Below are 26,296 nucleotides of genomic sequence, written 5' to 3' on the forward strand. Positions count from 1 at the left end.
TGAGCCAGCGCTGTGCCCTTGTGGCCAAGAAGGCCAATGGCACCCTGGGACCTACTAGAAGGGGCATGGTTAGGAGGTCAAAAGAGGTTCTCCTGCTTCTCTACTGTGCCCTGGTGAGACCGCATCTGGAGTATTGTGTCCAGTTCTGGGCCCCTCTGTTCAAGAAGGACAGGGAACTGCTTGAGAGAGTCCAGCACAGAGCCACAAAGATGAGGAAGGGACCAGAGCATTTCCCTTACGAGGAAAGTCTGAGGGAGCTTTGGCTTGGAGGAGACTGAGAGGTGACCTACTGAACGCTTCTAAATATGTCAAGGATGTCTGTCAGGAGGATGGAGCCAGGCTCTTCTCAGTGACATCCAGTGACAGGATAAGGGCAATGAGTACAAGCTGGAACAGAAGAGGTTCCACATTAATGCTAGAAAAAACCTTCTTCATGGTGAGGGCCACAGAATACTGGAATGGGCTGCCAGAGAGGTGGTGGGGTCTCCCTCTCTGGAGACATTCAAAACCTGCCTGGATGCATTCCTGTGTGACCTAACCTAGGTGTTCCCAGCAGGGGGATTAGATTAGATGAGCTTTTGAGGTTTCTTCCAATGCCTGACATTTGGTGACTCTGTGATTCTGTAACAAGTATGGAGAAGAGACAGCAGCTATTAAAATGAAGACTTGGTTAAAAAAAAAAAAAAGAGTACTATTTATTTATTAATTAATTTATTTATGTATTTTTAATAAATAATACAATTTTTAAGCTCTTTATCTCTTCTCTTCCTTTTGTCTTTTCGCTTCGCTCTTCTATCGGCTCCACCGTTGTAGACAAAACTCTCTTATTCTCCTCCACATCTCGCTAGAAAAAGGAGAATCACAAGTTGTGACTAAGAAATTTGTGTGTTTCCTCCCGGGAAGCATTCCTCCTTACTTCCTCTGACAGAGGCAAGCTACAACTGGGGCTGCACCAACAGCAAAGGCAGGAGTGCTGATACCTGTCTGTGGGCCCAAGCAGCCGGGAGAAGTTGTCAATCATGACCTCTTTGTGGCAGCGGATGAGGATGACCACCGCCTGGCACAGGAAGGGCATGAACGTGCTCTGCTGCGCGGATGATGTGCAGCTGCGCAGGATGTGGAGGATTGGTAGCACCTGAAGGAAGAAGGGGAAAAATAATGACTTGCTGCATCCTGGACTCTGCAGGGCCTAACGATGGACATTCAGCACATGAGCAGTGCCTGCTCCCTTGACATGCTGCCAAGGCCTAAGCCTAAATTGCACACCAACCACCCTGTCCAAGCCCTGGCTCTGCGCTCAGGCTGTGCTTCTTTAGCACAAGAGGCAAACGGCACAAGGCGTAGTGCAGCAGCCAGCGAAAGTCCAAGAGAGGTGGAAGAAAGTCTCTTACGTCCCGACAGATGTCCTTCCCGTACATCTGCAGAAAGGTGATCATCCACTTCCCAGCTGCACGCACGCGCATTCCTTTGCCTTTCCGCAAGGTCTCCTTGATGGCCATCAGGAAGTCAACGGTGCGTTCCAGGGGGAAGTTTCTGCACACCATCTGCAGAGAAAAGAGAAGAGGAGAGATCTCATCACTGCTCTGCAGCAGCTCTTCAAAACAGAAAGCAGTCTGGAGGGCGTTCTTAGCTCAGCAGCTTGCCGCTCATTCAGGGGCAATCACAACGCTCCTGCTCTCCTACCCTGCTATTTATACGGAAGGCGGTTGAGCCTTCTCTCAGCTGCTCCACCCATGGTGTTTGCTTACATGCAAAGCCTACCTCCCAGCAGCCACAGTCACACACACACACAGACACACCATGGAATCAGCTCCTTGCAGCTGCCTGAAGGGCAGACATAGCTCAGAGCCTCCTGCTACTTGCTGAGAAAAGAGGTCTCAGGGTGACAGCTCATTTTGGAAATGGTATGAAAGGCTGGGGACAGCCTAGGGTCGTGCAGAAGCCTATGCACTGAGATGCCACCACCCCTTTTTGGGTCCACTTACCCTTGCCAGTTTGGATGAGGTCTGGAGCTGAGCAGCGGTGCTGCAGTCATTCAGCCCCTCACACAGGCTCCCAGTGTCTCCTGTCTCGATGACTCTGTTGGCCGCCTTGGCTGGAAAGAGCACGGGAGAAAAGGGAAGTCATGCTTCTAGAAACGGAACTGCTTTCCATGGGGGAGAGACTGAGGACAGGGTGGGGACAAGAAGAGAGCTGTGCACAGTGCATCTCCCTCCTGTACACAGGGCCCAGCCCGTGGGGCTCTGGTAGCGCTGCGGAGGAGAGCACAGGGCTGGTGCATCCCGCTCTACTCACCTTGGATTTGCAGAAGGGAGCTCAGGCAGGTGGCGGCCAACTGGCGGGATGTGGGCATGGGGTCACATGTCAGCGGAGCCAGCAATCCCACCAAGGAGCCAAAGGACTCACAGGCATCTCCTCTCTGCAGGGATGAGGGGCAGGAACAAAGCTGTAGGCAGCCCCAGCTCTCCCTAGCTTCTCCTGCCCGTGCCTTCCCCATGCCAGCATGCACAGCTGGGCGGAGCTCGCCTTCCAGCTCAGGGGCACTGGGGAGGGAGCAGGGAGCATGCAGTGGGGCTCTTTACTCACCGGAAGCCCTTCACAAGCAGCCAGCAGCTGGGAGCAGGTCTGCAGGGCCCTGTTACGCTCCCACATGTTGTTTGAGGTCAGTGATCTCTGCAGGACCTGAAGCAGAGCATGTCTCACCATGGACATTTTTCCCTTCCTGCCATCCCTCTCCCTGTCCCTCTTTTCCCAACAGTTTCCCTCAGGTCCTGCCCTGTGGCTCCACGTGGACCCCCGCCTCACTGTGCGCTGACACTGCTGCTCCCATTTTCTGCAGATACTGCTGCCTCCTAACCCAGGAGCTTTTCCTCGGCTGGGCCCTGCCAGGGGCTGGCTCCTGCCTTTCTCCTGCAGAGCCCATTTCTCTGCCCATTTCTCAGCTCGCAGTGAGCTGGCCTGTTAGCAGGAGATTTCTCCCCCTTCGATCATACTCTCTGTCCCCAGATCTCTGTCCCTGCTATCAACGGGCACCACGCTTCCTCCCTTGCCCCACACGTACTCACCTGGACTATGTTCTGGAAGAATCCCCGGGTGGTCTCTGTCTCAAGCAGGACCACCATGAGCCGGCCCAGAGCTTTCAACGATGTCTGCAGAAGCTGAAAGCAGGAGAGGGGATTGAGGTGTGGCATCACGGCTGCTGCCGGAGCATAGGCCGTGTGTGCTGAGGTAGGGCTCTGACGCAGAGGTGGCCGGGAAAGTTACGGCAGGTTACCTGCAGGTACTGTGCTGCTTGCTGTGACTTCTTGATCTTCAGCATCATCTCTGCTGAAGGGTGTGACACAATGTTCTTGCAGCACAGAGCCAACATTTCACGTGCATCCTTGCTTCCTAAAGAGGGCTTCAGCTTGCTGACAGGAGGAAAAAAAGGAAGAGAAAGCAGAAAGGGCCTTTACCACTGCTCTCCAGACTGGTGCAGACAATGTCTGAAGCTTCGGAAGCTACCCTAAAGGGGGACCACCATCTGCCTTGCAAGCCTAGAGGTTCCCACCCTTACCTCAACTGCTCCAGGGCCAGAATCACCTTGAGGGGCACTGGGGAGACAGGGGTGCCCAAGTAATACTTATTCAGCAAGTCCTGCAAGTACCAGAGAAACATTGTCAAAGTGGGCAAGGGCCACGAGAGAGCTCTTCTGCCTGGCCCACAGACAGAAACAACTGCCACACACCAGCCCCATCGTTCCCACATTTCCCATGCAAGCACTGCAGGATGCAGCACCTCCACAGCTGGTGGACCTAGCCCACTGCCCAACCGCTGCCTGCCAGCACCCAAGGTCCCCACCAGCTGGAGACGTGTGGCTGAGGGAGACCTGCATGGCTCCAGGGATGGGAGCCTCGTGGCACGGCCCGGAACTCCTCCACAGAGAGCCCTGGCTCTAGGCACTCACCATCAGGATCTCCAGCAGCTTGCTCTTCAATGAGGGGTTAAAGAATGCGGAGCCACCCACAGCATGGACGGCAGAGCTGAAGTCAGTGATGCTCTGCACCAGCGCGAGCTTGTTCTGCAAGTCCTGAGGCCAAGAGAGAAGAACATTCTTTGAACTGTGGGAAGGGCTGGGGGCTGTCAAGGGGACACATGGAGCAACGCTAAGGAAAGGGCTTGGATCTTCATCTGGGCACAAACCGTTCCCCAAGGGACCTTTGGAAAGAGAAGGCCCATCTCAGCATCCCCCCACGTGGAGGGGCTGCAGCTGGGCGCTCTGACACCCTGGCAGACTTCGAGCTGTCACCTGGCAGCTGCAGCTGTACAGCAGCAGGATGTTGCCCACAATGTCTCCCTCCAGGCGGGCGAGCAGCTGCTCCTTGGAGGCTTGCAGTGCCAAGCTGCCATGGGCGAGGATGAGAGCGCTGCGTGTAGCCTGAGCTCTCGCGCTGTCCAGCTCCATCTGTGTGAGGAGAAATGCCTTGAGACACTCGCTCAGCAGCCCCCAGTGCCCTGCGGTGCACCTGGGCTCCCAGGGCAAGAGCTGCTGTGAAAATAAGGCAGAAGAATGCCAAGATGGGAACCCGTAGCACTTTACCTTCTTGCGCCTGGAAATCCTCCCATTGCGGCCTTTGCACAGCCTGGACGCAAACATGGTGAGTGTGTCCAGGACTGTGTGGAAGTTGCTGTCAGCAGCATGGCTGACAAGAGAGATCATTCCCTGCACAAAAGAATGAGGGGCAGTTGGCCCAGGCCTGAACCTGCTGGCACGGCCAGCCACAGTGGCTGGGCTGGTCCTTGCCTGGGGGAAATGGCAGCACTGAGGAGATGGAAAGGCCCGGAGCAGGGCCAGGAGAAGCCCTCTGCCCCAGGGACAGAGCGGGGATGCTCACAGAGTTGTAGGAGAAGAGAGCTCACCTGGGCCTCAGATGGCTCCTCTGCATTGGATTCCTCCAGGTGCTGCAGCAGCTTCTCCTGGACATGGACGACTTCCTTACAAGCTCCCAGAACGGTCCCCAGAGCCTTGTAGAGGAAGGTCTGCGTGGGAAGGGAAGGAGTAAGCTGGGATGTGGCAGCAGCCTGACCTTACGGGAGAGGGCTAGATGGGAAGGACCCACACTCCCTGGGAGTCGCTGAGAGCAGCTGTGGAGCAGAGCTGTAGCCAGCCCCAGGCAGTTTGCAGGGAAGCGCTCTGTGAGGGCACAGGCCGTGGAAGCAGCATGAGCAGCCCGTGTGGGCAGAGCACCAGCCTCAGCCCCAGCCCCAGTTGGGCACTGCTGATTAGAGCCACGGGGAACTCACCTTTTCTGCAGAGCTGCTGGCAGAGCTGCTCAGCCGCCGGCTCAGCTCGCAGCTCAGGGCCTTGGTCCAGGCCTCGTTCTCCACAACGTCCAGCGATGCCCTCAGGAACTGTTGGAGAACAGGAGAAGCCAATGTTCCCTTGCCCTTTGCCTCTTCCCGCGTTCCCAAGTCACTGCAGCCTTCTGGGGAGAGGTGCCTGGAAGAACAGCCCCTCTCCCAGCTCCCCCCAGCATTCCCTCCATTAAAGCCACCTACTGCTCCTCTCCTAAGACCCCCCCCTTGGGCTTGGGACAAAGAGGAAGAGGCAGCGCTGCAAAGGCGAGCAGCTGCTCCACAGCAGCTTTTGAGAGGCTGTTCCTGTCCCGTGGTGGCTCGTATGGGAGCGGGGCTCCTTGTGGCAGGCAGGCAAGCATTTCTCTGCACCATGTCTCTCCACAGTGCTGTACCTTTAGCAGACGGTGCTCCCACTCTTCAGAGTTGGGGAAGCTCTCATCTTTCCCTGCACAGCAACAAGAAGCAAAAGAGCGTTGCTTGGAATCAAGCCACAAAAGAAGAGTTGCACCCAACCTGGCTTGGCTTGGGCACTCGCCCACTCTACCTCTCCCTCCCCACCAGCATTTTACCTTCAAGGCGCTGCAGCAGCAGGGGGATCTCAGCAGCCCACTTGGCCCCCACAGCTCTGTGGATCTTGCTGTGGAGGTTTTGCAGGAGCAGCAAGGCAGCGGCTTGGAGTTCGCTGCCTGCAAAAGGGCTCCCTGCCACCACCTGAGCGAGAGCAAGGAGAAACAGGGTCACTTCTGCTGCAAGAGAAGTGGCTTCCCCCAGGAGGAAAGCAGCTTGGCTCTGCCCTGATGGGCAAGGAGCAGCCAGCAGCTTGGCCCATGACATTGCAAGCTAGGAAGAGAACGGCATCCCCAGGAGTGAGGCAGGTGCTGGCACGCTCGGCCATGCTGCTTCCTCCTCGGGGCTTGTGGCACCGGCCTCAGGAGCATCTACTTACCAGCAGACGTGCCAGCAGTGTCTGGGCAGTCAGCAGTGGGCCTGCGAGGAGAAAGAAGTGCTGAGTAAGACTCCCAGACACTCTGTGCCCTGCCACGTGCACCTCTGCTCTCCCTTCTGGGTGCTAACATGGGTCAGCAGAGCTCACGGGGGAGCTTCTGCTCCTACCTTGAAACATGGAGCTGAGGAAGTGGGGATCCAGATCTTCCATGTCCCGCACCGTCAGCTCCCCTCTCTTGGCCAGGGCTTGGACGCAGCGGGAGACTGGGATCAGCATGCCGGTGTACTGGGCTGGCACCACGTACAGCAGCAGCCTTGGCCACAGGAGCTGTAGGGAACAAGGCAGTTGAGCATGTCAGCATTCCTGCCTCCGCTCAGAGATAGAGAGGACTCTGAATTTCCCTGAGTCTTGTGTCCTTCAGAGCACGCTGGAGGACAGACCTGAGGTGTTGGAAGGGGACGAGGAACACGTGGTGCAAAGGCAAGGAGTGGCAGCAGGGCAGAGTGTGACTTACTTTGGAGATCCCTCTCGCAGAGACATCCAGTGACCCCAGGATGTTGATGCACAGCTCTTGGAGAGCTCCCTCTTCCTGGGCTTCCTGGGTGGAAAGGTCTCCGGCTGCCTGCACAACAGTGGTGTTGAAACACTGGTTACTCTCAGTTCTCAGGAGCCTCTCAGGAGGCTCAGGTGTGGCCCCACCGGTGCTTTTTTGCCAGCCTATGAGCTGCACAGGTCTTCCAAAGGAAGATGCTGCCCACTGTCCTTACCCTTCTTCCTGTGGTGCGGCTGAACTCCCTGAAGATGTGCCCCACCACATCCCAGGCTGAGCAGCTCCAGGCGTTAGCGCTGAGCAGATCCTCAATGAAGTGCAGCACGGCCCTCCTCACCTGCCAGGGGTCAATTGTGGGTGTGATTTTCCTGCTCAGAAGGCCAAGGGAAGCCACCTGCTCATCAGGTGCCCTTTGGGCATGAGCAGAGATGACAAAAGCAGAGGAGAAGAGGTGAGGGCCAGGCCTTAGCACCAGGCTGTGCACTTTCCGTGCACAGCACAGGGACCCGACCGCTCCACTCTGCCTGCTCTCCTGACAGGAGCCATCGTGACCATGTGGTCGATGCCCCAGCACATCCCTGGTCACCCCAGCCCTGCCGTATTGGCAGCAGCATCACCCCCCTGACAGTGCTTTCCTTTCCCCAAACAGCTCACCCGGGTCCTGGGGTCACTGCACACACGCTGCACAGCCTCTGTAATCTGCGGCAGCTTCTCTGTCATCGCGGGCTCTGCAAGAGATGCACAGAAGCATGCGTGGAGGCACAACTCAGATGGCAAAAGGGATCCCTGGAAGTCCTGACCCGTGGTACTGACCATCAGAGCGAGCCAGAGTGCCGAGCAGACCCAGGGCTGCCACGCATCCAGCCTCCCACTCATCGCCCAGCTGCGACTGCAGAAACAGGACCGTTTCCTCTGGGCAGATTTGGGCTGCAGGAAGGAAATGCCATGCTGTGTTAGTGAGCAATTCGTGCCCATTTGTGAGGTTAGAGAGAGATGTATTGGCCAGAGCACCGGCAAGCATAGCCAGAGCTCCTCTCCTTACCCTGCAGCAGGATGCAGCGGGTCAGCTCTGCTCTGTCAGCCTCGCTGTGCTGCTTGGCGTCATCAGAGAGCTGTGGGAACAAAGTCCATTTGAGAAAATCACATGAGCATTGAGGATGGAAAAGACACCGTGCTGCCAGCTCCTGTCTCTCTTGACACTCTCAGGAAGAGGACACACAAACAAAACTAAGCCTGCCCCACAGGCATGCAGGAGCTAAGGCTGAGCAGCCATCAGAGGCTCAGAGCTTTGCAGTCCTCCTGAGGCTTAGCCAAGAGGGAAACTGCTGTGCACACCAGGATAGGCTCCCCTTACCTGATAGAACACGGCACTGGTGACAGCCAGAAACTTGTCCTTAGGGATGACAGACTGAACTCCCGGTAAGGCCTCCAGGAACATATGAAGGCTCTGCAAGAGACCAGCAGAGAAAGAAAGGGCTGAAGCCACATCTAGCCACTAGGGAGCAGAGCTGAGGAACTGTTTCCCAGTGGTTTGCCCGCTGGGAGAAGCTCCCACACAAGCGTTCTTGTTTGTCCGTCCCCCCCAGCAGCACCAAGAGAGGCTCTCTGCTCTTAGCTGAGCCTTGGGGCTTGGGCATCATTTGCAGGCATTTCCCACCCGCAGCCCTCTTCTCCCCCATCAGATTCAGGAGCCCCCATGGTGGTGGTGAAGCCTCCCATCCCCAGGAGATGGGCACCAGTGACTCTTGGCTTCCTCCTGGCTCCTGTCCACATTGTTCCTTCCTTGACTGAAGAGCTCAGCAAGCCTCAGACTTCCCTTGAGCACCTGTTCCTTCTTTCTCCAAGGGCTCCCCACCTCCTCCCTGCAGCCCCCTGACCCCTTGTGGCACTTGCACGGGCCCCACGTCCACACCAAGCCCTGTGCAACATCTTACCTTGGCCACCCTGCAAGTGTCTTGCATCTCCCGACACGGGTGCACGAGCCAGAGGAGCCGCTCCCAGACGTGCTCTCGGGGCAGCTCCTCTTGCAGGAGGACAGTCATCATGGCAGTCACAGCCCCGAGAACGGCCTGTCTGTCCTGGAGAGGGATGGCAGAGGCCCAGCATCAAAGACTGAAGGTCTGCCCTTCCTACAGAGAGGGCTTTCTTTTTCCATTCCCCTTCCCCACACCCCTGTGCCCAGCAGCACATGGGCTCGCTTTCCCTGGGCAGGCAGGTTTTCCCCATACCCTCATCCCCGGCTCTCCCTGCCACAGTGCTGTGACTTGTGACTGCTCCCTGGCAGGGAGATCCAGCCCCAAGCACAGAGCCAGTTTGGGGCCCTTTGCAGAGCCAGCCCACACCCTCTTGACACCCCTCTGCTCTCAGCCTGCTGGGCACAGACAGAGCTGCCAACATGGATGCCCCAGCTGCCATCCCAGGCTGGCAATGCAGCAGTGCTCACCTCTTCCTCCTTGCAGTCCTGCCAGTTGCTGACCACAGAGAAGAAGAGCTCATGAAGATTCTCATACATTTGTTCTTTCTCTGTGGCAGGCCAGGGGCTGTGCTTTCCAGAGGACAAGTGAATCTTGACGCCATCCATCCATTGTTTCACAACTGAAAACAAACAAACAAACAAATAAACAAGAGAGTAATTAATTATAGAAAACAACAACAAGAACGCAACAAAACAAAATAAGAGAAAAGGCAGCCTGTGAGAGTCTGCAGCAGGGTGAGGTGCAAGGGCTGTCCCCAGCCCCCCTGCCCTGGGGCCGGCACTCACCAGCACAAGCAGTGCGCAGGGTCCGGCCGCTCCTCACCCGGCCCACCACACTGCACAGGCCAGCCAGCGTCAGCCACACAAAAGAGATGCACTGTGGAGCTGCAGAGAGGAAGGAGAAGGGCACGGTCAGAGCCTCAGCAGGGAGGGAGGAGAGGCTGCAGAGCCCTGCACCCCCCAGCTCTATGCAGATCATGCGCAAGGGGAGAGACCCCTCTCCCTAGTTGTTATAGATGTCAGGAGGCTGAGGGCACTCTACCATAGATGCTGAAGAGTTTGCTCAGGGTGACGAGCACAAACTCCTTGCACATCTCCCGTGTGGCCTTCAGGTGGCCCTGGAGCTCGGCCATCACCAAGGAGAAGTGAGTCCGGGCCAGAGCCACCAGGACATTGCTGGCAGCCATTCTCACGCTGTCCGTCACGCCCTGAAAAAGAGTCACTGGTGACACACGGCACAGGAGGCTGCCCGAGCCTTCCCTTGGAAGGGCCAAGCCAGCGCCGTCTGCCAGAACACCAGCATGGGCAGGCAGCTCCCTTTGCCTTCGGGAGTGACCCCTCACCTGGGCTGCTGTCAGGTCCTGGGACACCTCAGCCAGCAGCCGGTTCACCACTCCGCACGGCGGGCGGCTGTCCTCTTCCCCCAGGACGTGCTCCAGCTCGCAGTACGCCTGCTCTCGATCACCCTGGGGACAGGGATAGGTCACGTTTTGCTTTGCCCTTGTTCCCGGGGAGCCGCCCGCTGCCACCCATTGCCATGCCGATGTGCTGCCGGGGCCTGGCACCCACAGGACAAGAGCCAGGGCAAGGACCAATGGTTGGACGTCCCCAGCTCACCTCCTGGTCTTGCAGGCGCTGCAGCAGTAAAGTCACGGCACAGGTGGGGACAGGGCTTTCCACCCTGCCTCTCTCCCCGCGACGTGTGCGTCTGGGCATGCAGCCCACACAGGCAAAGAGACCTGGAAGGAAAGAGCAGAGCAGCTGCCGCCGGTGTTGCTTGGAGCCAGGGCTGAGCATGCAGCCAGCTCTGGGAGGAACACTCCTCCAGCCCCACAGCGCGGGGTGGGCTGCGCTGGCACATGCGTGTGGTCAGTGGGGAGAGGGGAGAGAGCCTTCCCCTGGCTGGGGTACTGGGGAAAGCACTGTGGGCGGCTGCAGCAGAGCAAGGACAGTGCTGCTGGCACGTCCTAAAGAGTTACTGGAGGCACACACGTGCTCGGGCAGCACCACGGTGTCCAGAGAGGTGAAGGGACCTCACCTCGAAGGGCTCTCAGCCGCTCCATCACAGCAGGATGCCTCCAGACAGACACAACGCTCTCTCTGGGTTCACTTCCTGCGCGTCCCACAAGCGGACTGAGCCACCGCTCCCACCGCTGCCACAGGGGTGAAAGCCACAACTGTGACATCACAGCAAGGAGTGTCACCTCACAGAGCATGACATGCCCTGGGCTGGGTCCTGGGATCCTGTGATGGTGCCTGTTTTCTGTGTTGGTACCTGTTCATGTAAAGCCTAAAGGCAGCTTAGAATAAACTGATCAGTTTGTTTACATTCGTTGTGTGCCACAAAGTGAATCTAGGATGAATAGTGGAGACATTTTTCATGTCTTACATTACAATAACTTCAGGAGTCCCCCGTAACACACACACTTTTTTTTCCCTGAAACATATGAATATTAAATTGATATCAGTCACAACCTTGCAGTGATTTTTCAAAAGTCGTGATTTGTGTGACTGAAACGGAAACCATCAGGCAACTGCAGCTGTGGTATGAATTTATGAAGATAGTTCTCAGATGAGTTCCAGTATGTTTTATATTGTCTTAAACATTTAATACAAATGCTCTCAGGAATACCTCGTATTGGGAAAGAATCCAACTCAGGAACAAATGTCGTGATTTTAGATCACTCTTCAGTTGCAAACAAATCACTGGCTATTGACGTGTTTTCCATCTTGCATTTAACAATCAGCATAGGTATGGTTACTCAGAGGAAAGCAATAACACGTAGCAGTAATAGGAACTATACTATATGAAATCATGGAATGAAATTTATCTTTACAGTGTGTGTTTAATTGAGATTCTATATATACCACTTCAGAAAGCAGTACAAAACATTCATTTCTCCAGTCAAACTGGAATTTGTCCTTATGTACTGCATTATTGCTGACAAATAAGACACAGTGCAACAAAACTGCAACTATGGAAACATTCAAATGTCTGTTTACTTCTCTTGATTGAGACTTATTATAAAATTCTAGAAGTATAGCATCAAATGCGATCTTCATTTTGACAGGGGACAGGACGAGGGGAAATGGCCTCAAGTTGTGCCAGGGTTGGATATCAGGAAAGATTTCTTTGCATAAATGGTGTTAAGCACTGGAATAGGCTCCCCAGGGAGGTGGTTGAGTCAGCATCCCTGGACGTGTTCACAAACCATTTGGATGTGGTGCTCAGGGACACCATTTAGCAGAGGGTTGTTCGAGTTCGGGCAGTATGGTCAGGTTGTGGTTGGACTCGATGATCTTTAAGGTCTTTTCCAACCTGAGCGATTCTATCATTCTATGACTCAGTGATTCTCTACAGTGAATTTGGTAAAATCACAAGTAATAGGAAGAAAAACACTTCTTGTTTCCTTAGCTTCCAACTTCAGATACAGTATCTGATTGTACAGCAATATATAATGGGTGAATTTTTCCTTTATGTAGTAAAAATGCTGTGGGTTTTTGGTTTTTTTTCCAAATACTTAGGATCAAATCCTTTTTCTAAGATGTTTTAAGTGCATGGCACTGCTTCCCTCTTTGTCGGAGAAGTCTGATGTTTTGCTAGCCCTCAGTTTGAAAGGGCAACTTCCCAAGTGAAATGTAACAGTTGACAGCAATATATACTACCAGAGGGCTGGGATGCAAAATAAAATGTTCTTTGACAAAACTGACTGTGAAAGTTTTCATGAGAATTTGTTTCCCTTGGCACTGCAACAGAAAAGTGCTCCATTAAACCACCGGATTTGCACCAAGGATACTGCATTTCACAGTAACGGGCTAGGAAAGCCCAGCTGTCTGTTTGGAGATGAAAATCATCTAAGTTCACAGAGTTTGTTTCTGGGCAGGAGGCTCCCAAAAGCAGAAAGCCTCGACTACAGAGTACAACACACACAGGAGCTGTTGATAAAACGGAGTGGCTATCTAATTCATCAGCATCGTAGTGACAACAGCTAATTAAAGACATGCAATATCACATGGCTCTAGCATGTACCTCCATGGCCACTTTTCTCCCCACACTTCTCTTGCCACCTCACTGAAAGATGTAATGACATCAAAGATTGATGAGGTTGCCTTCCAGAGATACCTGACACCCTCCTTCTGCAGCATGTATTTGGTACAAAAGCTCTTCACAGACAAGACCCTGAGAATTTAGTTTCACCAATCAGATCTGGTTCAGAATTCCATTTAATAAGGCAGAGTGCTAGTAAGATTTAAATGGAGAGATTCTTGCAGCCAAGAGACTTCAGTACAGCAAAGGCAAAGAAGGTAAAGCAAATAAGGATCCTCTAGACTCTCCCAAGCAATAGAACTACGCCTCTTGCCATAAGTAGGAGATGATAGGTGAAAAGAATCAGAAATAAGAAAAAAAAAAAAAAAAGCTATTAAAAGGAGACATTTGAATAATAATTATTTTCAGTGTGAACCATCAAGAAAAAGAAAGCAACATTTGTTTGGCATTTATGCTGCCAAAAGATCAAGCTATCTATGTGAAAAGCAACTTTTTTTTATGCAGAGTAGCCTTACTACTCTCCTACTGTCCTGTCAGTCATGGAGATGCAAACAATGGAATGCTTTTCAGTATTTCTTATAGCTCCCTCCATTGGCTACATCTCCAGTAGGATCATGATATACAAAAAAAGATCTTTCTCAGGGATGGATACTAGCAAATCAATGCGATGTGATGAAGAGTTACACACACACAAAACAGAACAAAACAAAAGAAAAAACAACAACAAGCCTTTAATATTAAATCTGTTTTTGCTTCTGCTCCTGACCACCAATCAATGATTTGCTAATATGACTGTTAGCTATGTAGCAGCAAGGCAAGGTAGCATTACCCAAACAGGAATTGTCCTGTGTCATTCTCCAGATATCCTCAGATATCCAGAAACAGTAGCTAAGCATTTCAGAATAATCTGTGAATGAATACATGTAACTCTCTAGCTGTTTATAATACTAAGAAGGAAAAGCCCCAAAGCCAAAGCAAATGATTACATTGCTGATGCTGATACAGAAGCTGAAACGTGATTTCATGCAGGTTTGGGTGCAGTGAACTGAAAGCCTCTTAATCACATGTGTACTCATTTATAGCAGGAGTTAGCACTTCACTGGGGGGCCTTTGCTTGATTTCTTTACCAACAGTACCAGTCACAAGTTTTCTGACATTAAAATTTCTTTCAGTGTTCCTTTCTAACCACTCAGTTAGATTAGTCATAGATGCTGTAAAACAATTACTAATTTAACCAACATGGACACAACTTCAGATGTCTGGGACCAGAGTGCCCAGGGCCCAGCAGATCCTGCCCAGGGAGAGGGCACCAGCTCTGAGCTGATGGTTCTACAGGCCAGGATCTGCTGGTAGGAAAACCATGGTGTGACAAGGGACACAGCCAGGAAGCCTCAGCGGTGGCCTCTGCCCCAGACTAGAAGAAAGGCTGAGGGAGACCCCAGGGCTCAGTCCTGCCCATGCTACACTCCGGCCTGCCAGGGTCCCCAGGGCCCCACCTTTGCCATGGAGTAACACAGCCCTGGCCTGGGGGTGCCAGGTCCATGGCAGATCTCTCACTGACTCTGGCCCAGTTCTGCTTGCTGTCACTGGGAGAGGAGCAACGGAGCTTCTGGGGCAGGCCCCTGCCCTGCTGCCACCCACTGTTCTGGCTCCTTAATCCTTATGCCTACACACTTGCTCTGCAGCTAGGCCTCTTCTACATACACTTAGTTGCTCATAATCTGTACGGTTTGGGTACAAACACAAGACCTGTCTCAGACCTATTTTCAGATGCACTGCCATAATCCTAACAGCTGCAAAACTCTCGTTTGCAAGGAACTGATCTAGAAAAAGACTCATAGACAAGCTGAGAAATCAAGGCAGCTCTGGAGATCCTCTGGCCCACGTTGCTGCTAAGAGCATGATGCTCAGAGCCCAGCTTTGTCTTCTGCAGAATAAATACCTCATCAGATATTTATACATTGGATAAGACTTCTCTGAGCATTCCCTTCTCCAAGCTGCACTATTGCAGCCCTCTCAGCCTCTCCCCAAATGACAGAGGCTTCAGTTCCTCAGTCATCTTAGTGGCTCTTCACTAGACAGTCCAGTCAGCTCATGTGTCCCTTGTGGTGGGGAGAACAGAGCTGGACCCAGCACTCCACGTGTGTCTCACCAGCGTTGAGCTGAAGGGAAGGATCACTTCCCTCAACTATCTAGTCTGCCTAATGCAGCTCAGGATGCTGTTGGTCTCTTTTGCCACAAGGATTTGCCTGGTTCACGATTAGCTTGATGTTCAACGGGACTCCTGGGTGCTTTTCTGCCAAGATGCTTTGCAAGAGGTTGGCCGTTAGCATGTTCTGTTACTTCTTCTCAGGGCCAGGACTTTGTTCAACTCCATCAAAACTGTATTGGCCTCCGTTCTACCAAAGTCCCCCTGAACAGCAACAACTTCAATCAAAAACTTATCAGGCCCGAGAGGCCTGTTCTTCTGCCCAGAAAAGAAGTGGAGTCTTCCAACAAGTCCTGTTCTTTAGCAGAATTATAGCACAATAGAGGATGGTGCTCTGGAGGACTGTGAAGAATAAATACAGTCTTCCTTAGACTTGCTAACCATCAGAAGGCACATGGCGTTGCATCTTGTAAGACATTATTGGTGGAATTCTAACAGCAAGAAGTAACAAAGTGCAAAATAAAGCCAATTTCCAGTCATTTGAATTTATGAGGACCTTATTCTGGGATACTTGCCCTTTTTGTATGCTTATCTTGTCATTACATGTGTGTATGGAATATGTATTACAAATAGCATAACAGACTCTAGGAGAAAAGAATATATTGCAAGGATGCCATTTTGTTGAAGTGTTTTGGAAGACACTGCAAACCGCAGAAAAGAAATCTGAGTTGCCTGTGATGTTACAGGGATGCTGAGATTGCTAGAACAGCCCTGATATACATAGATGCTTATTTATTTTTTATATCAGATGGACTTTTAAAAGCTTTTTGTGGTGCTGTAAAATGAAAAGTCATTCATCTATTTCCTACTCTTCCTGTCCTCTTAACCGTGCAGAAATACATTCCAAACTCATAGGGCAGAGTAATAGCTGCCTGAATTTAAAATCACTTAATTTCCACAGACACAACAGGAACTGGAATTTTCCTAAAAGTTCTTAGGCTCTCATTTAAGAGTGGGATTCTTCCCCAAGCTATTTGTTTCTCTGCCGGGATGTTAGCTTGGATATTCTCATATTCTATTCCAGTGAGAAACAAAATCACTCAGACCTGAACAGAAAATCGCTTATTATGTTGCCCCACGAAGGGCATATCATTTTCAGTTTCAAGATTTACCACTGTCTTAAATAACCCAAAGATTCCTGTCCTGCAACACTGGGGTTCTGTAGTAACTTTCGCATAAGGAAGAACTGCAGAACTAATGCGCTCTGTTTTTATACATTTCCTATTCTTAGTTTTTCTTTCTGTTTGCATTTGTGTCAGCACCACAGAAGAAATTAAGAGAGATAAAAAGCTCAGAATCAGAAACAACAAAAAGTGTGCCATGTTCATAAATCACGTGGAGGCCACAAATCAAACTCAAATGGACACAGCAAAACGATAGTATAGGTCTCACGCGCAGTCTGCTATCCTTAGTGCAGGTTATGAAACTTGCAATTACTTTATAATATTTGTCTTTCATCAATAGCACTCTTGTGCAGTCTGCAGTAATTCAGGTTATTGCCTTCGCAGATGCAAAATGGTTCTTTGTGAACAATTCACAAGACAATCAGAAGACACATAAAATCCTGTCAGTGTTTGGGAAGAGAGTGCAGCAAATCATAAATTAATCTCTGAAAGCACAAGCCATTTAGATGTGAGCGATCAGTCATTCAGAACACGAAACATTCCAGTGTCATTGTGCTGCAATAATAAAGGATTATAAAAAAATGTTAAATATTTGACTTGAGTTAATGTATTACAAATCAATACCTAAACACACTTGGAAATAGCCCAAGCGTGCATGTAATGAATGTGATGCAAATTCACATGATGCAGCAGGGTATTTCCTAGTGAAGTTTGGCTGATGTTTAGATTTTGCAACTCAGTGTTTCTGTGGGGAAGCAGTTATGAGCAGAGACTTCCAGCAGGGTTAGGGATCATTGCAAGGCAACACACTTGGCTCCTTGGGAACATTACTCATCAGTACTGCCAGATCCACTCCTTTGGCTGATGAAGAGGCAACTTTATTGGGCTCAGAACTAAGGCTAGCCCAGTCACATATGGCTGAAAGGAGTGCTGCTCCGGGCAGAACGACTGGAAGGGAGAAACAGCTGAATACGCTGGAAAACACTGCATAATTCCCCAAAGCAGATATTGCTTCTTTGTGCCATTGGAAGCTTCAAAATTTAGATGGTAAAACAAGTCCCAGGGATAAAAAGGAGGAGGGACAGACTGTGTTGCTTTCTTGCTATCAAAATAGCCTTTTCAGCGCAGAACAACAGAATGTGTGGCATTTACCATTTATCAGGAGACGAAGATAGGGCAGAAAATGTTGATTAATGAGGACATTGGATATGTGTCTGACTTAGCATTTTAGAAACCTTCTTTATTTACCATTGTTTGCGTTGTTTAATGACAAAGATACTATTAAGAAACAAGTTAAGTTTATGTGAAAGAGTGACATACAGGGAAATGCTCTAATGTACGTGCGTCCAACCAGGCAAGCCAAGAGATTGGACATCCATGCTTTAGAGCAAGGTACAATTTAGTTGCATGATGTACAGCACGGTAAACATCACATGTGAGTGGGTAGTAAATGATACTTTATTTCTTGCCCTTTGCTTGTTTCAAGTCCTGTATTTAAAAACATCTTCCCTTGTCTTATCCTATATACTTAAAAAAAAAGAAGTCTCTATATGTGCATGCTGTTCCCAAAATTAGGGTAAACACTATAATATTGATGCATGTTTCTTTCAAGAAAACAGAACAGTGCCACGGTTATTGTGCAACCCACAACTCTGCTTCCTTCTATTTTTTCAAGCCATGAGTTTTTAATCGAGATTTTAGATCTTACCAAGGCAGAATCCTTGTTCTACTCACTATTTGTCTGGAGAATATACAGTAATCGTTTCATCCCAGAAATGTTGTTCTCATTTTAATACCTCTTTTCTTCAGGATACAGGAACAGAATTCCTGAAGGACTGACCATTCATTGCATAGTTGTCTGTGACAGTCTTCAGAAAAACAGAGGACTGTTTACTCCTAGAGATGAAAGTAGATGTGATATAAAATGTTAAAAGGACTTCTCTTCTACAACAGGTTTAAACATTTTTCATGAAAACTGAGTGTCACTTAGATTAACAGGGAGTCAAGAATTTTGGTCAGCAAACGGGTGTCTGCTGCTATTCCAGTGAGTACCTAACTGTTCATATAAGGAGGAACATTTCCAAGAAGTGGGACTCCACTTTTTATCCACCACATATACAAAAAGTAGATGAGCAGAGATTTGGATTTGTTTTGAAATCCTACTAAGGTACCTAAACAGTAGATCTACTACCTCCACTGATGCGTCTCTTTCTGTCTGCAAATTCCACCTTGGAACTGAGATACCTCTCCCAGCTCATTATTACACGATATCCTTCAAAAATGAATGATTTCTGAAGAAAAAGTCTACACAGCTCTAAGGTTCCGCAATGCGTTCTACTCGGGACTCAACGAGAATCTGTTCTCTTCCAATCTAACTGTGACATTTCTTGCACTCTGATCAAAGAGTCTGTTTTAAGTTTTCCATTGCCCTCGGGAGATTCTGGCTTTGAGCCTTCACAAATAAACTATGCAATGCATCTAGAATCAAGAAAGAAAGTACTTATTAAGTTAAATATTGTCTCTTAGTCCTCATAAGGAATTTTTTATCTATAGACTTTTCTAGTTATTTCTGAATCAATTGCTATTAAATTAAAATTGTATGGTCTAGTACTACATATTCAAACAATCTGTGGCAAGTATTTATAAATTACTACAGAAAAATTACCCGCCTTCCAAAGAAAGGTAGATGAAAATGTTTGACTGCTTGAAAGCTAGCCTACCGTGATTTGCCCTGTCTCCATTATCCAGTCAAACTGCAGGGTAAGTGATGAATTCCAGGCATCCACGTAGTTGCACCTGGCTGAGAGATTCCTTCATTCCTTAAATATGAACTTAACAATTGTTAAAGCTGACCCTTTCAATGTGCTTGAGTTTGTGGATCAGATTTCATGTCTTTTTTTTCCTGTGAAAGAGCTACTTCCTGGGGAGTCTGCTATTTTATCTACCATTTGCACCAAGCCATTTGGAAGAAATCAAACTGATATCTTTGTTAATGAGAATAATAGAGAAGGGGAAATTCCTACAGAGGATTTCATCATCACAGATCAAAGCATCAGAATTAGGTGTCAAGACACTGAAGAAAATGTTGAGCCCTCGAGTGAAGATGTGCCAACCTTAGCAGCATTGGGATTAGGAGTCAAATCAAAGTTCTGTGAGTCGTCCACACACGTGTGAGCTCCAGATATTAAAGCAGTCTGTGCCTGCTAGGCTGTGGCAGATCATAAGAGAAACCCAGCCCTTTTGGACACCTTTTGATCCCAGCTGCCTACAAGAAAATGCAAAAGATCAGATGCAAGCATCCTGAGGAAGGCATCTTACACTCAGGCAACCTAGGAGTTTCCCACTACTTTTTGTTCACACCATGGAAATTTTAATTGGTGTTGTTTTCCTACAAAGTTGAGGCCATTTGTCATTCCGAAGAATATTCTAAGATGGACATAGTTTCTAAAATTTGTACCTTTCTCATCATTTATTTAGTAGAATATTTTTAAAGTTGCAGCTGAGTCATGAATTGTCTTTTATTGCTATTGTTTGAACCTAATTGGTATCCTTATGAATTACACCACACAATTTCATTTCTGAAAATAAATAAATCATTATGTTAGTGAATTATGCATCTATAACTCAAAATAGAGCTTCTGATGATTTACACCAGAAGGTAAACTTGAAATGGAAAACAAATAAATGGCAAAATAAATTACAGTTGCACAATTTAAAATGCATCTTTTGTTCTAAACATAGTTTGCTCTGAATTTCTTCTTTATAGCACAATTCATTATCAACATCCTCATAGCACCAGCATTGACAACATATGCAACAATACAGTTGGTGTCACTGTTGCAATTTCTCTTGGTTTGGAGGAGGGTGGATTGTTAGTGGCTGAGAGTTCTAAAGGTTCAGGTCTGACAGATCTGACAGACTCAGCTAGGTGTGAAACATACAGGATCCACCAATGGCCATTTGTTGTCAGGGTCTTTGCTAACTATCAAATACCCAAGGTGTTTTGCATCTGATGGTATCAAAGAATTTGAATTTCTAAGAAGTTCAAAGTCCTTAGACCTGTTGGAGTGCATACAGAGAAGGGCCACAAAAATGGCCCCAAGAAATGGAACACCTCTCCTATGAGGACAGGCCGGGAGAGCTGGGGCTGCTCAGCCTGGAGAAGAGAAGGCTCTGAAGTGACCTGGTCGTGGCCTTTCGCTATCTAAAGGGGAGCTACAGGAAAGAAGGAAGAGACTCTTTAGTAGGGTCTGTGGTGACAGAACAAGGGAAAATGGTTTCAAGCTCAAGAGGGTAGATTTAGGTTAGAGATAAGGAAAAAATCTTCTACAGTGGGAGTGGTGAGGCACTGGAACAGGTTGCCTAGCGATGTGGTTGATGCCCCATCCCTTGAGACTTTAAGGTAAGGTTGGATCAGGCCCTGGGCAACCTGACCTAGCTGTGGCATCCCTGTTCATTGCAGGGGACGCAGGCTCGATGGCCTTCAGAGGTCCCTTCCAACTCTAAGAATTCTGTGATTCTGTGAAAGCCCTTCTGTTTAAATCCTGGTGATCTCAATGTCCCGTCTCAAGAGCCATTCAGGAGAACACTGACTTTTGACCCCAGCCTCCCCCCCGGCCAGCCCAGCTGCCATTTTTGCAAGTTGTTTCTAAAGCACTGATAACCACGCCTCTGCTCTGATAGCAGTGTGGTTCCAGTCAGATGGCAGGCATTAATCCAACATGAATCTTCTGAGCAGCTTTATCCTCTCTCTGCATACACATCACTGTAAATCACTGAGGTGAAAATGAAGGCACTACCAAACACCACCATGATCCTAGCTTTGGGTGTGAGGCCAGAAACAGAACCATCCTCCTTCATCCTTCTGGATGCTCCTTCCCTGGAAGCATTCAAGGCCAGGCTGGATGGGGCCTTGAGCAACCTGGTCTAGTGAGAAGTGTCCCTGCCTATAGCAGGGGGCTGGAACTAGATGTTCTTAAAGGTCCCTTCCCACCCAAACCGTTCTATGATTCTGTGATTCATTTTCAGGGTGGAACACGAGGATTTTAGGGTTCCAGCCCGTGAAACGCCTTTGCCAGCCGGGAGAGACACAGCAGGCGAAGCCAGATCCACGCACAGGCGCCAGCTGCCCGGCAGCCGTTCCTCCTCGCGCCAAGCCCTGTGGGCGGGGTTCTCCTGGGCACGCCCCGCCCCCCTGTGCCCGGGACGGGGAGTCCCATGACGCGTGCGCGGTAGCTCCGGCACCGCCGAGCTTCGGGGAGTTGCGGAGCAGTGCGCGAGTCAGCGGCGGTGCGGGGCCGGCGGCGCTCGGCCACTCGCACAGCGACCGCCGGGCGGGCGGCAGCGGTGAGTCAGGGGCAGCGCCGCGGGGGTCGGGAGGGACGGCAGCGGGGAGATGGCGGCCGCGGGTTGGGGGAGTATTGGGTGTTGGTGTGACTGCCGAGGGCGCCGGGCTTGGTGTCGGAATGCGTGGCGGTCCCAAGGCAGCGCTCTTTCCCCTGCAGCTGCGGGGAGCCGCCGGGATTCTGTCCTCGGCGCTGGGAAGGGAGTCTGTCCTTCCCGGCACTGCCAAGTTCTTTCTAGAGGGGAGAAGCAGCACACAACAAGGAGCTCTATCCGTCTGTAAACTTTTTTCACTTCTAACAGCCGCCCAAAGACTCGGTCAGTGCTGGGTGAGAAGCAGTGGGGGCTGGGAGGCCGCTGCACCGGGGATCTGGTGGAGCTCTGCTGAGCCTAACGCTGCCGGGAGAGCGTCTCGTTCTTCTTAACAGGGAGCAGGAGGGGGCAGAGAGCCTCAGCATCCTCCCAGCTGCGACTGGGGTTGGCTGGGGTGGGAGCGAAACCGAGAGGAACGGAGCCAGTGGGTAAGGGGATGAAGGCTTCAGGAAGAATGAGGTGCTTGGGAAGCTCGTGCTTTGGATTACCTCTTTGTTATGGATGAGTCTTAATAACGCTGAGGAATACCTGGAGGGTGGTTATCTCGTGGATGGAGCTAGGCTCTGTTTAGTGGTGTGCAGCAACGAGCAACGGGACAAGGGACGATGAGCACAGACTGGAGCACAGGAAGTGCCATACAGACATGAGAAAGAAGTTGCTTATTGTGCTGGTGACAGGGCACTGGAACAGGCTGCCCAAAGATGTGCTTGGAGGCTCCTTCTCTGGAGATATCCAAAACCCGCGTGAGTGCTTTCCTGTGTGACCTACTGTAGGGAGCCTGCTTTAGCAGAGGGTTGGACTAGATGAGCTCCAGAGGTCCCTTCTGACAACTGTGGTACTGTGAGTCTGAGGAGAGGGACAGTTACACAGGTATTGGAATTCTAAATTAAGATTCTTGCCTTAGACTTGTTTTGGACACCGTTGCTTCTGATTTCCCCTGATTTCCCATCTTCTCGCCATGTTGGCAGCATTGTTCATACAGCAGTTCGTGGAGTATTAGCTACAGGCTCAGGCTAACCTCTCACGCTTCTTCTGATGAACCTCATTATTGCTTCAGTCTAGTTCTCTGCTCTGCCACAGGAATGCTTATGACAGCTTAACGTGTGCATGGGGTTTACTTATTTCTCTATAAGAAAACATGCATGTAACAGCACTGTCTGTCTTTTTTTTTGTGTGTGTGTGTGTGTGTGTGTGTATATATATGTATACAAAGCCAGGCAGACATATGCAGCCCCGTTCAAAGAGATGGCTGTGGCCAGTTGGGCCCTCTGTAGCACTGAAGGAGTGCCGTTAATAAAGTGGTTGTGGGGGAGGCCAGCTCTGTGAGGCAGCTGGCAGCCATAGGTATCCAGGAAGAGTGAGTTTGTGAGAGCAGTTCCCACTGCTTGCCAGGGCAATGAGACTAGAAGCCAGGAAAGAGGGGATGAAGGAGTTCTGTATAGAAATGCTGTACACGGCTGCAGAAGTGAGACTTTTTACTCATCTGTTCAGCCATCTCGCTTCTAGGTAAGGAAAGTCTGTTTTCCAGAGCAGGTTAAAAGAGCCTGGATTCCTGAGCACTTCTGTTTCCTTGGAATTGGCAAACATCAGGAAATCCCCAGGCAAAACATGGATTATCTTTCTCACGCAAGTTCATCCAGGGATTTGCAGCCAAGTAATGCTACAAGATTCTGTGTTAGCTCAAATAGCAAAGCATGGCATCTTGTTAATAACACATAAGGTGTTGAGATTAGGACATAGTGACATTGATTTTTCTCTGGTTAATGGTAAGGAGCAACACACAACTACAGTAACTACTAACATTGTCATTTCCAGAAACGTTCCAAATGAAAAGGTTTTTTTTTTTTTTTTTTTATTTCAATTCAGTCTCCTCATACATCTACACTGAACTGCAGTTAACCACTAAGTAATAACCTACTGTTCATTGCATAGAAATTCCTGTTATACTCAAAGTGTGAAAGGGCAAAGCTTTCAAGAAACAATTGCTCATCTAAACCTGTACTGCTTTTGCAAATCAAGCTCACAGATTTTGGAAAGGTACCCTTAAAATAAAATGCATTTAGTTAGTGCCCACACTTAAACAGCGTTTTAATGTTACTCTGTAGAGTCATGAGGGAACATTGAGGCAAAAGCACAGACAAAATGTGCTTTAGCATTAGCTTGTTTTAGGCCATACCATTAGAAATGTTTGTGTTTTCTGTGCTGTTTTAAGCAGCTCTTTTTTCCTGTCATCTTTTACCTCATGTCTATCTCTGTGGTCTCCTTCCCTTGTAAGAGCTTAACCACTTTCTATGCACATGATGAAGTAGATCACAAAATTAATAATACTCAGGAAAAAATAAGTCTGACCTGCATCTGACCCTACATCATTTTCCTAACCCAGCAGCTCTTAGAACCAGCTGGGTGGGTGAGGGAGCACACAACATGCAGCTGGTACCACTTATTCCAAGTGAGTGTAGTGGAAAAAATAGTAAGTCCTTTACTGCTCTCGTACAAAAATCCTGTAAATCTTTGCTTTGTATGTTCCCAATTTTTCCTGGTTCCTATGGATGGGGATTTTATTCTCTGCACAGTCCTGTCAAGGTCTTTTGCTTTCAGGCCCTCAGCTCGATTCTGAATTTCTCTGCTGCTTTTCATACCACCTTGCTCTCTCTCTTGATTTCCCACCGGCTGTGTTTCCAGGGTGCTACCTTTCTCTGGCTTGTGTTTCTGTAGTGTTTCTTTTGCTCCAGCCTCCAAAGACAGTCATTCTTCCCCACCCCTCTCCGCATCCCTCGCTTCCTCTCTCACGTTATAAACAAAAGTACTTGCAGTGTGCAGTAGAACACAATGCAGTGCTGGCAAGGGAGTGGACTAAATGACCTAATGTCTAATATCTGTTCTCCTGCCAGCTATTTATATTCAAGTTTAGATGTCAGTAACACTTTGACCTTTTGAAATCTAATCTGACAATACCCAGACTTTTCTTTGTTTACCCTTGTTCTGTTTACTGATTCTTGTTTAGTAAAATTTGATAGGTGTTTGTGAGCTCAGAAATGAGCTTATCTGATTGCCATCAGTTTTGTTGTAGTACAGGTCAGCTGATGATTCGTAACATTTCAGAAGCAAAGCCTATCTGCAGACAGGGTTAAGAAACTGTGTGGTCACTACCTAAACTCACGCCATGTTTAGAAGGAAGTATATTTGTGAAAAGCTGATAAATAAATGTTTTAGGCTGGAGCTCACTTTTACCCAAGCTGATAGGTAAGGATTATGTAAAACATCTTTGAAAGTTATGCAGCTGCTCAGAAATACACTTAGAAAAGGTGAGAAACATATTTGCACAGCCCAATATAACAGAGTTTGCGTTTGAGGCTAAGACTTCCAAGACAATACAGTGGCACAACAATTTGTCCTTAAATCCGTATCTCTAAATGAACTGTCAGGTGTGTAATATCTATTACAATTAGCTATATTTCTAAGTGTTTAGTGTTGAACATCGAAGAATGATTCTTTTTTCACTCAGAAAACTTAGATTTGTTATCTTACCAGTGGGAAGCAGTTTATAGGAATGCTACCGGATAGTGGCATTTGTCAGACATGAACTTTTGCACCTGCTTGTGGATAAACCTGCCAGGCTTATCAGTGTACTATTTACTGACCCTGCATGTATACTTCCGCTTGTAGATCCTTACTTCTAAGCATTTGCTAAAGCTGGGAGGAGAAGCATCTCCCTTTTCATTCTTTTCCAAACCTTCATTCTCGCTGTAGTGGGAAAGAGGTTTCAACAGCAGTATCTTCACCAAACTCTCTTGCCTGCCTTCCTGTAGCAATGCCCTGCAGCATCTCAAATTAGTGCAGTCCTTGACATTTTCTTTCAGCGCTGCTGAGCAATCTGAGTGTCAGAAATGAAATGGACTCGCTGTGCTATTTTCTGTTTGCTGCTGCTGCTTATCAGAGCTGTGGGCAGCAACAAAATAAAGGCATGACTTAGGATGAAGAACTGAGTGTGTGGCTTTGTAAGCAGCTTAGCCGATCTAAGCATGTCCTACTGCTTGAAAAAAGCTCTTGCTTTTCCTCTCCATCCTTGTTAAATTTTGCATTTTGACTTTTTCCCTAATACTATATAGTCAACTGGACCAGGAGATGATTTGTTTTTAAACAAACTCAGGCACACAGAAGGCTTTCCATTAGCTGGAGGGCTGCCAGCCAGAACCTGTGTTAGCTCAGGAAGCGGGACAATGTGGCTGTCTGGGGGAGGAACTACCTGCTTGGACAGCAGCTTTACTGGTGTTGAGCTAAGTGAAGCAGCAGTGCATAACTATCTTTCTTTGCTGTTATCATTGGAGAGCAGCAGCTTGAACGGCTGGTCCATGGAATTTCTTCCAGGAGGGGCAAGGACCGGTGAATAAATCTGGGGGCACAAAGTCAGGCGAGAAGCAGGATAAGAAAGCTTATCTTTTATGAAAAGACTGCTTGTGGCAAACTGTAAAGCCCAGCTACAAGCTCATCATGTGTACATTTGTCTTGGAAAAACTGAAATGTCGAAGTCTTTTCATGATGGCTATTCTTTTGGAGCTCTGGGCAAAGGTTAGATGGAATTTCTGTTCAGGTGACTTGATAGACATGAAAATACAAAAGGTTGAGCTGCAGCCACTGGTGGCAGAAAACCTAAGAAGGTTCTCCAGTGAC

At 49.1% G+C, this 26,296-nt stretch overlaps 2 protein-coding genes across 2 annotated transcripts in view; one reads left to right on the plus strand and one right to left on the minus strand.

The window, feature by feature from the left end:
* Positions 1-768: 768 nt before the first annotated feature.
* On the minus strand, positions 769-10,886 carry LOC122177591 (maestro heat-like repeat-containing protein family member 2B). Its single transcript, XM_042867141.1, has 31 exons — positions 10,847-10,886; positions 10,426-10,547; positions 10,152-10,274; positions 9,851-10,016; positions 9,595-9,693; positions 9,277-9,428; positions 8,768-8,911; positions 8,188-8,280; positions 7,876-7,945; positions 7,647-7,760; positions 7,488-7,561; positions 7,051-7,170; positions 6,798-6,905; positions 6,451-6,610; positions 6,284-6,324; positions 5,907-6,048; positions 5,730-5,782; positions 5,284-5,391; positions 4,900-5,019; positions 4,580-4,702; positions 4,289-4,444; positions 3,947-4,069; positions 3,557-3,636; positions 3,275-3,410; positions 3,066-3,158; positions 2,587-2,682; positions 2,296-2,419; positions 1,986-2,095; positions 1,392-1,544; positions 981-1,135; positions 769-844 (listed from the first exon to the last, which is right to left on the minus strand). The coding sequence occupies exons 1-31, from the start codon at positions 10,869-10,871 to the stop codon at positions 793-795; spliced, it is 3,435 nt and encodes a 1,144-aa protein (XP_042723075.1). The 5' UTR covers positions 10,872-10,886; the 3' UTR covers positions 769-792.
* A 10,574-nt stretch (positions 10,887-21,460) lies between these two features.
* Positions 21,461-26,296, plus strand: part of PRRG1 (proline rich and Gla domain 1) — a 29,636-nt gene continuing 24,800 nt past the window's right edge. Inside the window, exon 1 of the mRNA XM_042867599.1 lies at positions 21,461-21,535. The gene's annotated coding sequence lies outside the window, so the exon portion shown is untranslated. The remainder of the gene's footprint in view (positions 21,536-26,296) is intronic.

Source organism: Lagopus leucura, unplaced genomic scaffold (genome assembly GCF_019238085.1).
Source record: "Lagopus leucura isolate 7727_CA_CO unplaced genomic scaffold, USGS_WTPT01 Super-Scaffold_100001, whole genome shotgun sequence".
Taxonomy (NCBI): domain Eukaryota; kingdom Metazoa; phylum Chordata; class Aves; order Galliformes; family Phasianidae; genus Lagopus; species Lagopus leucura.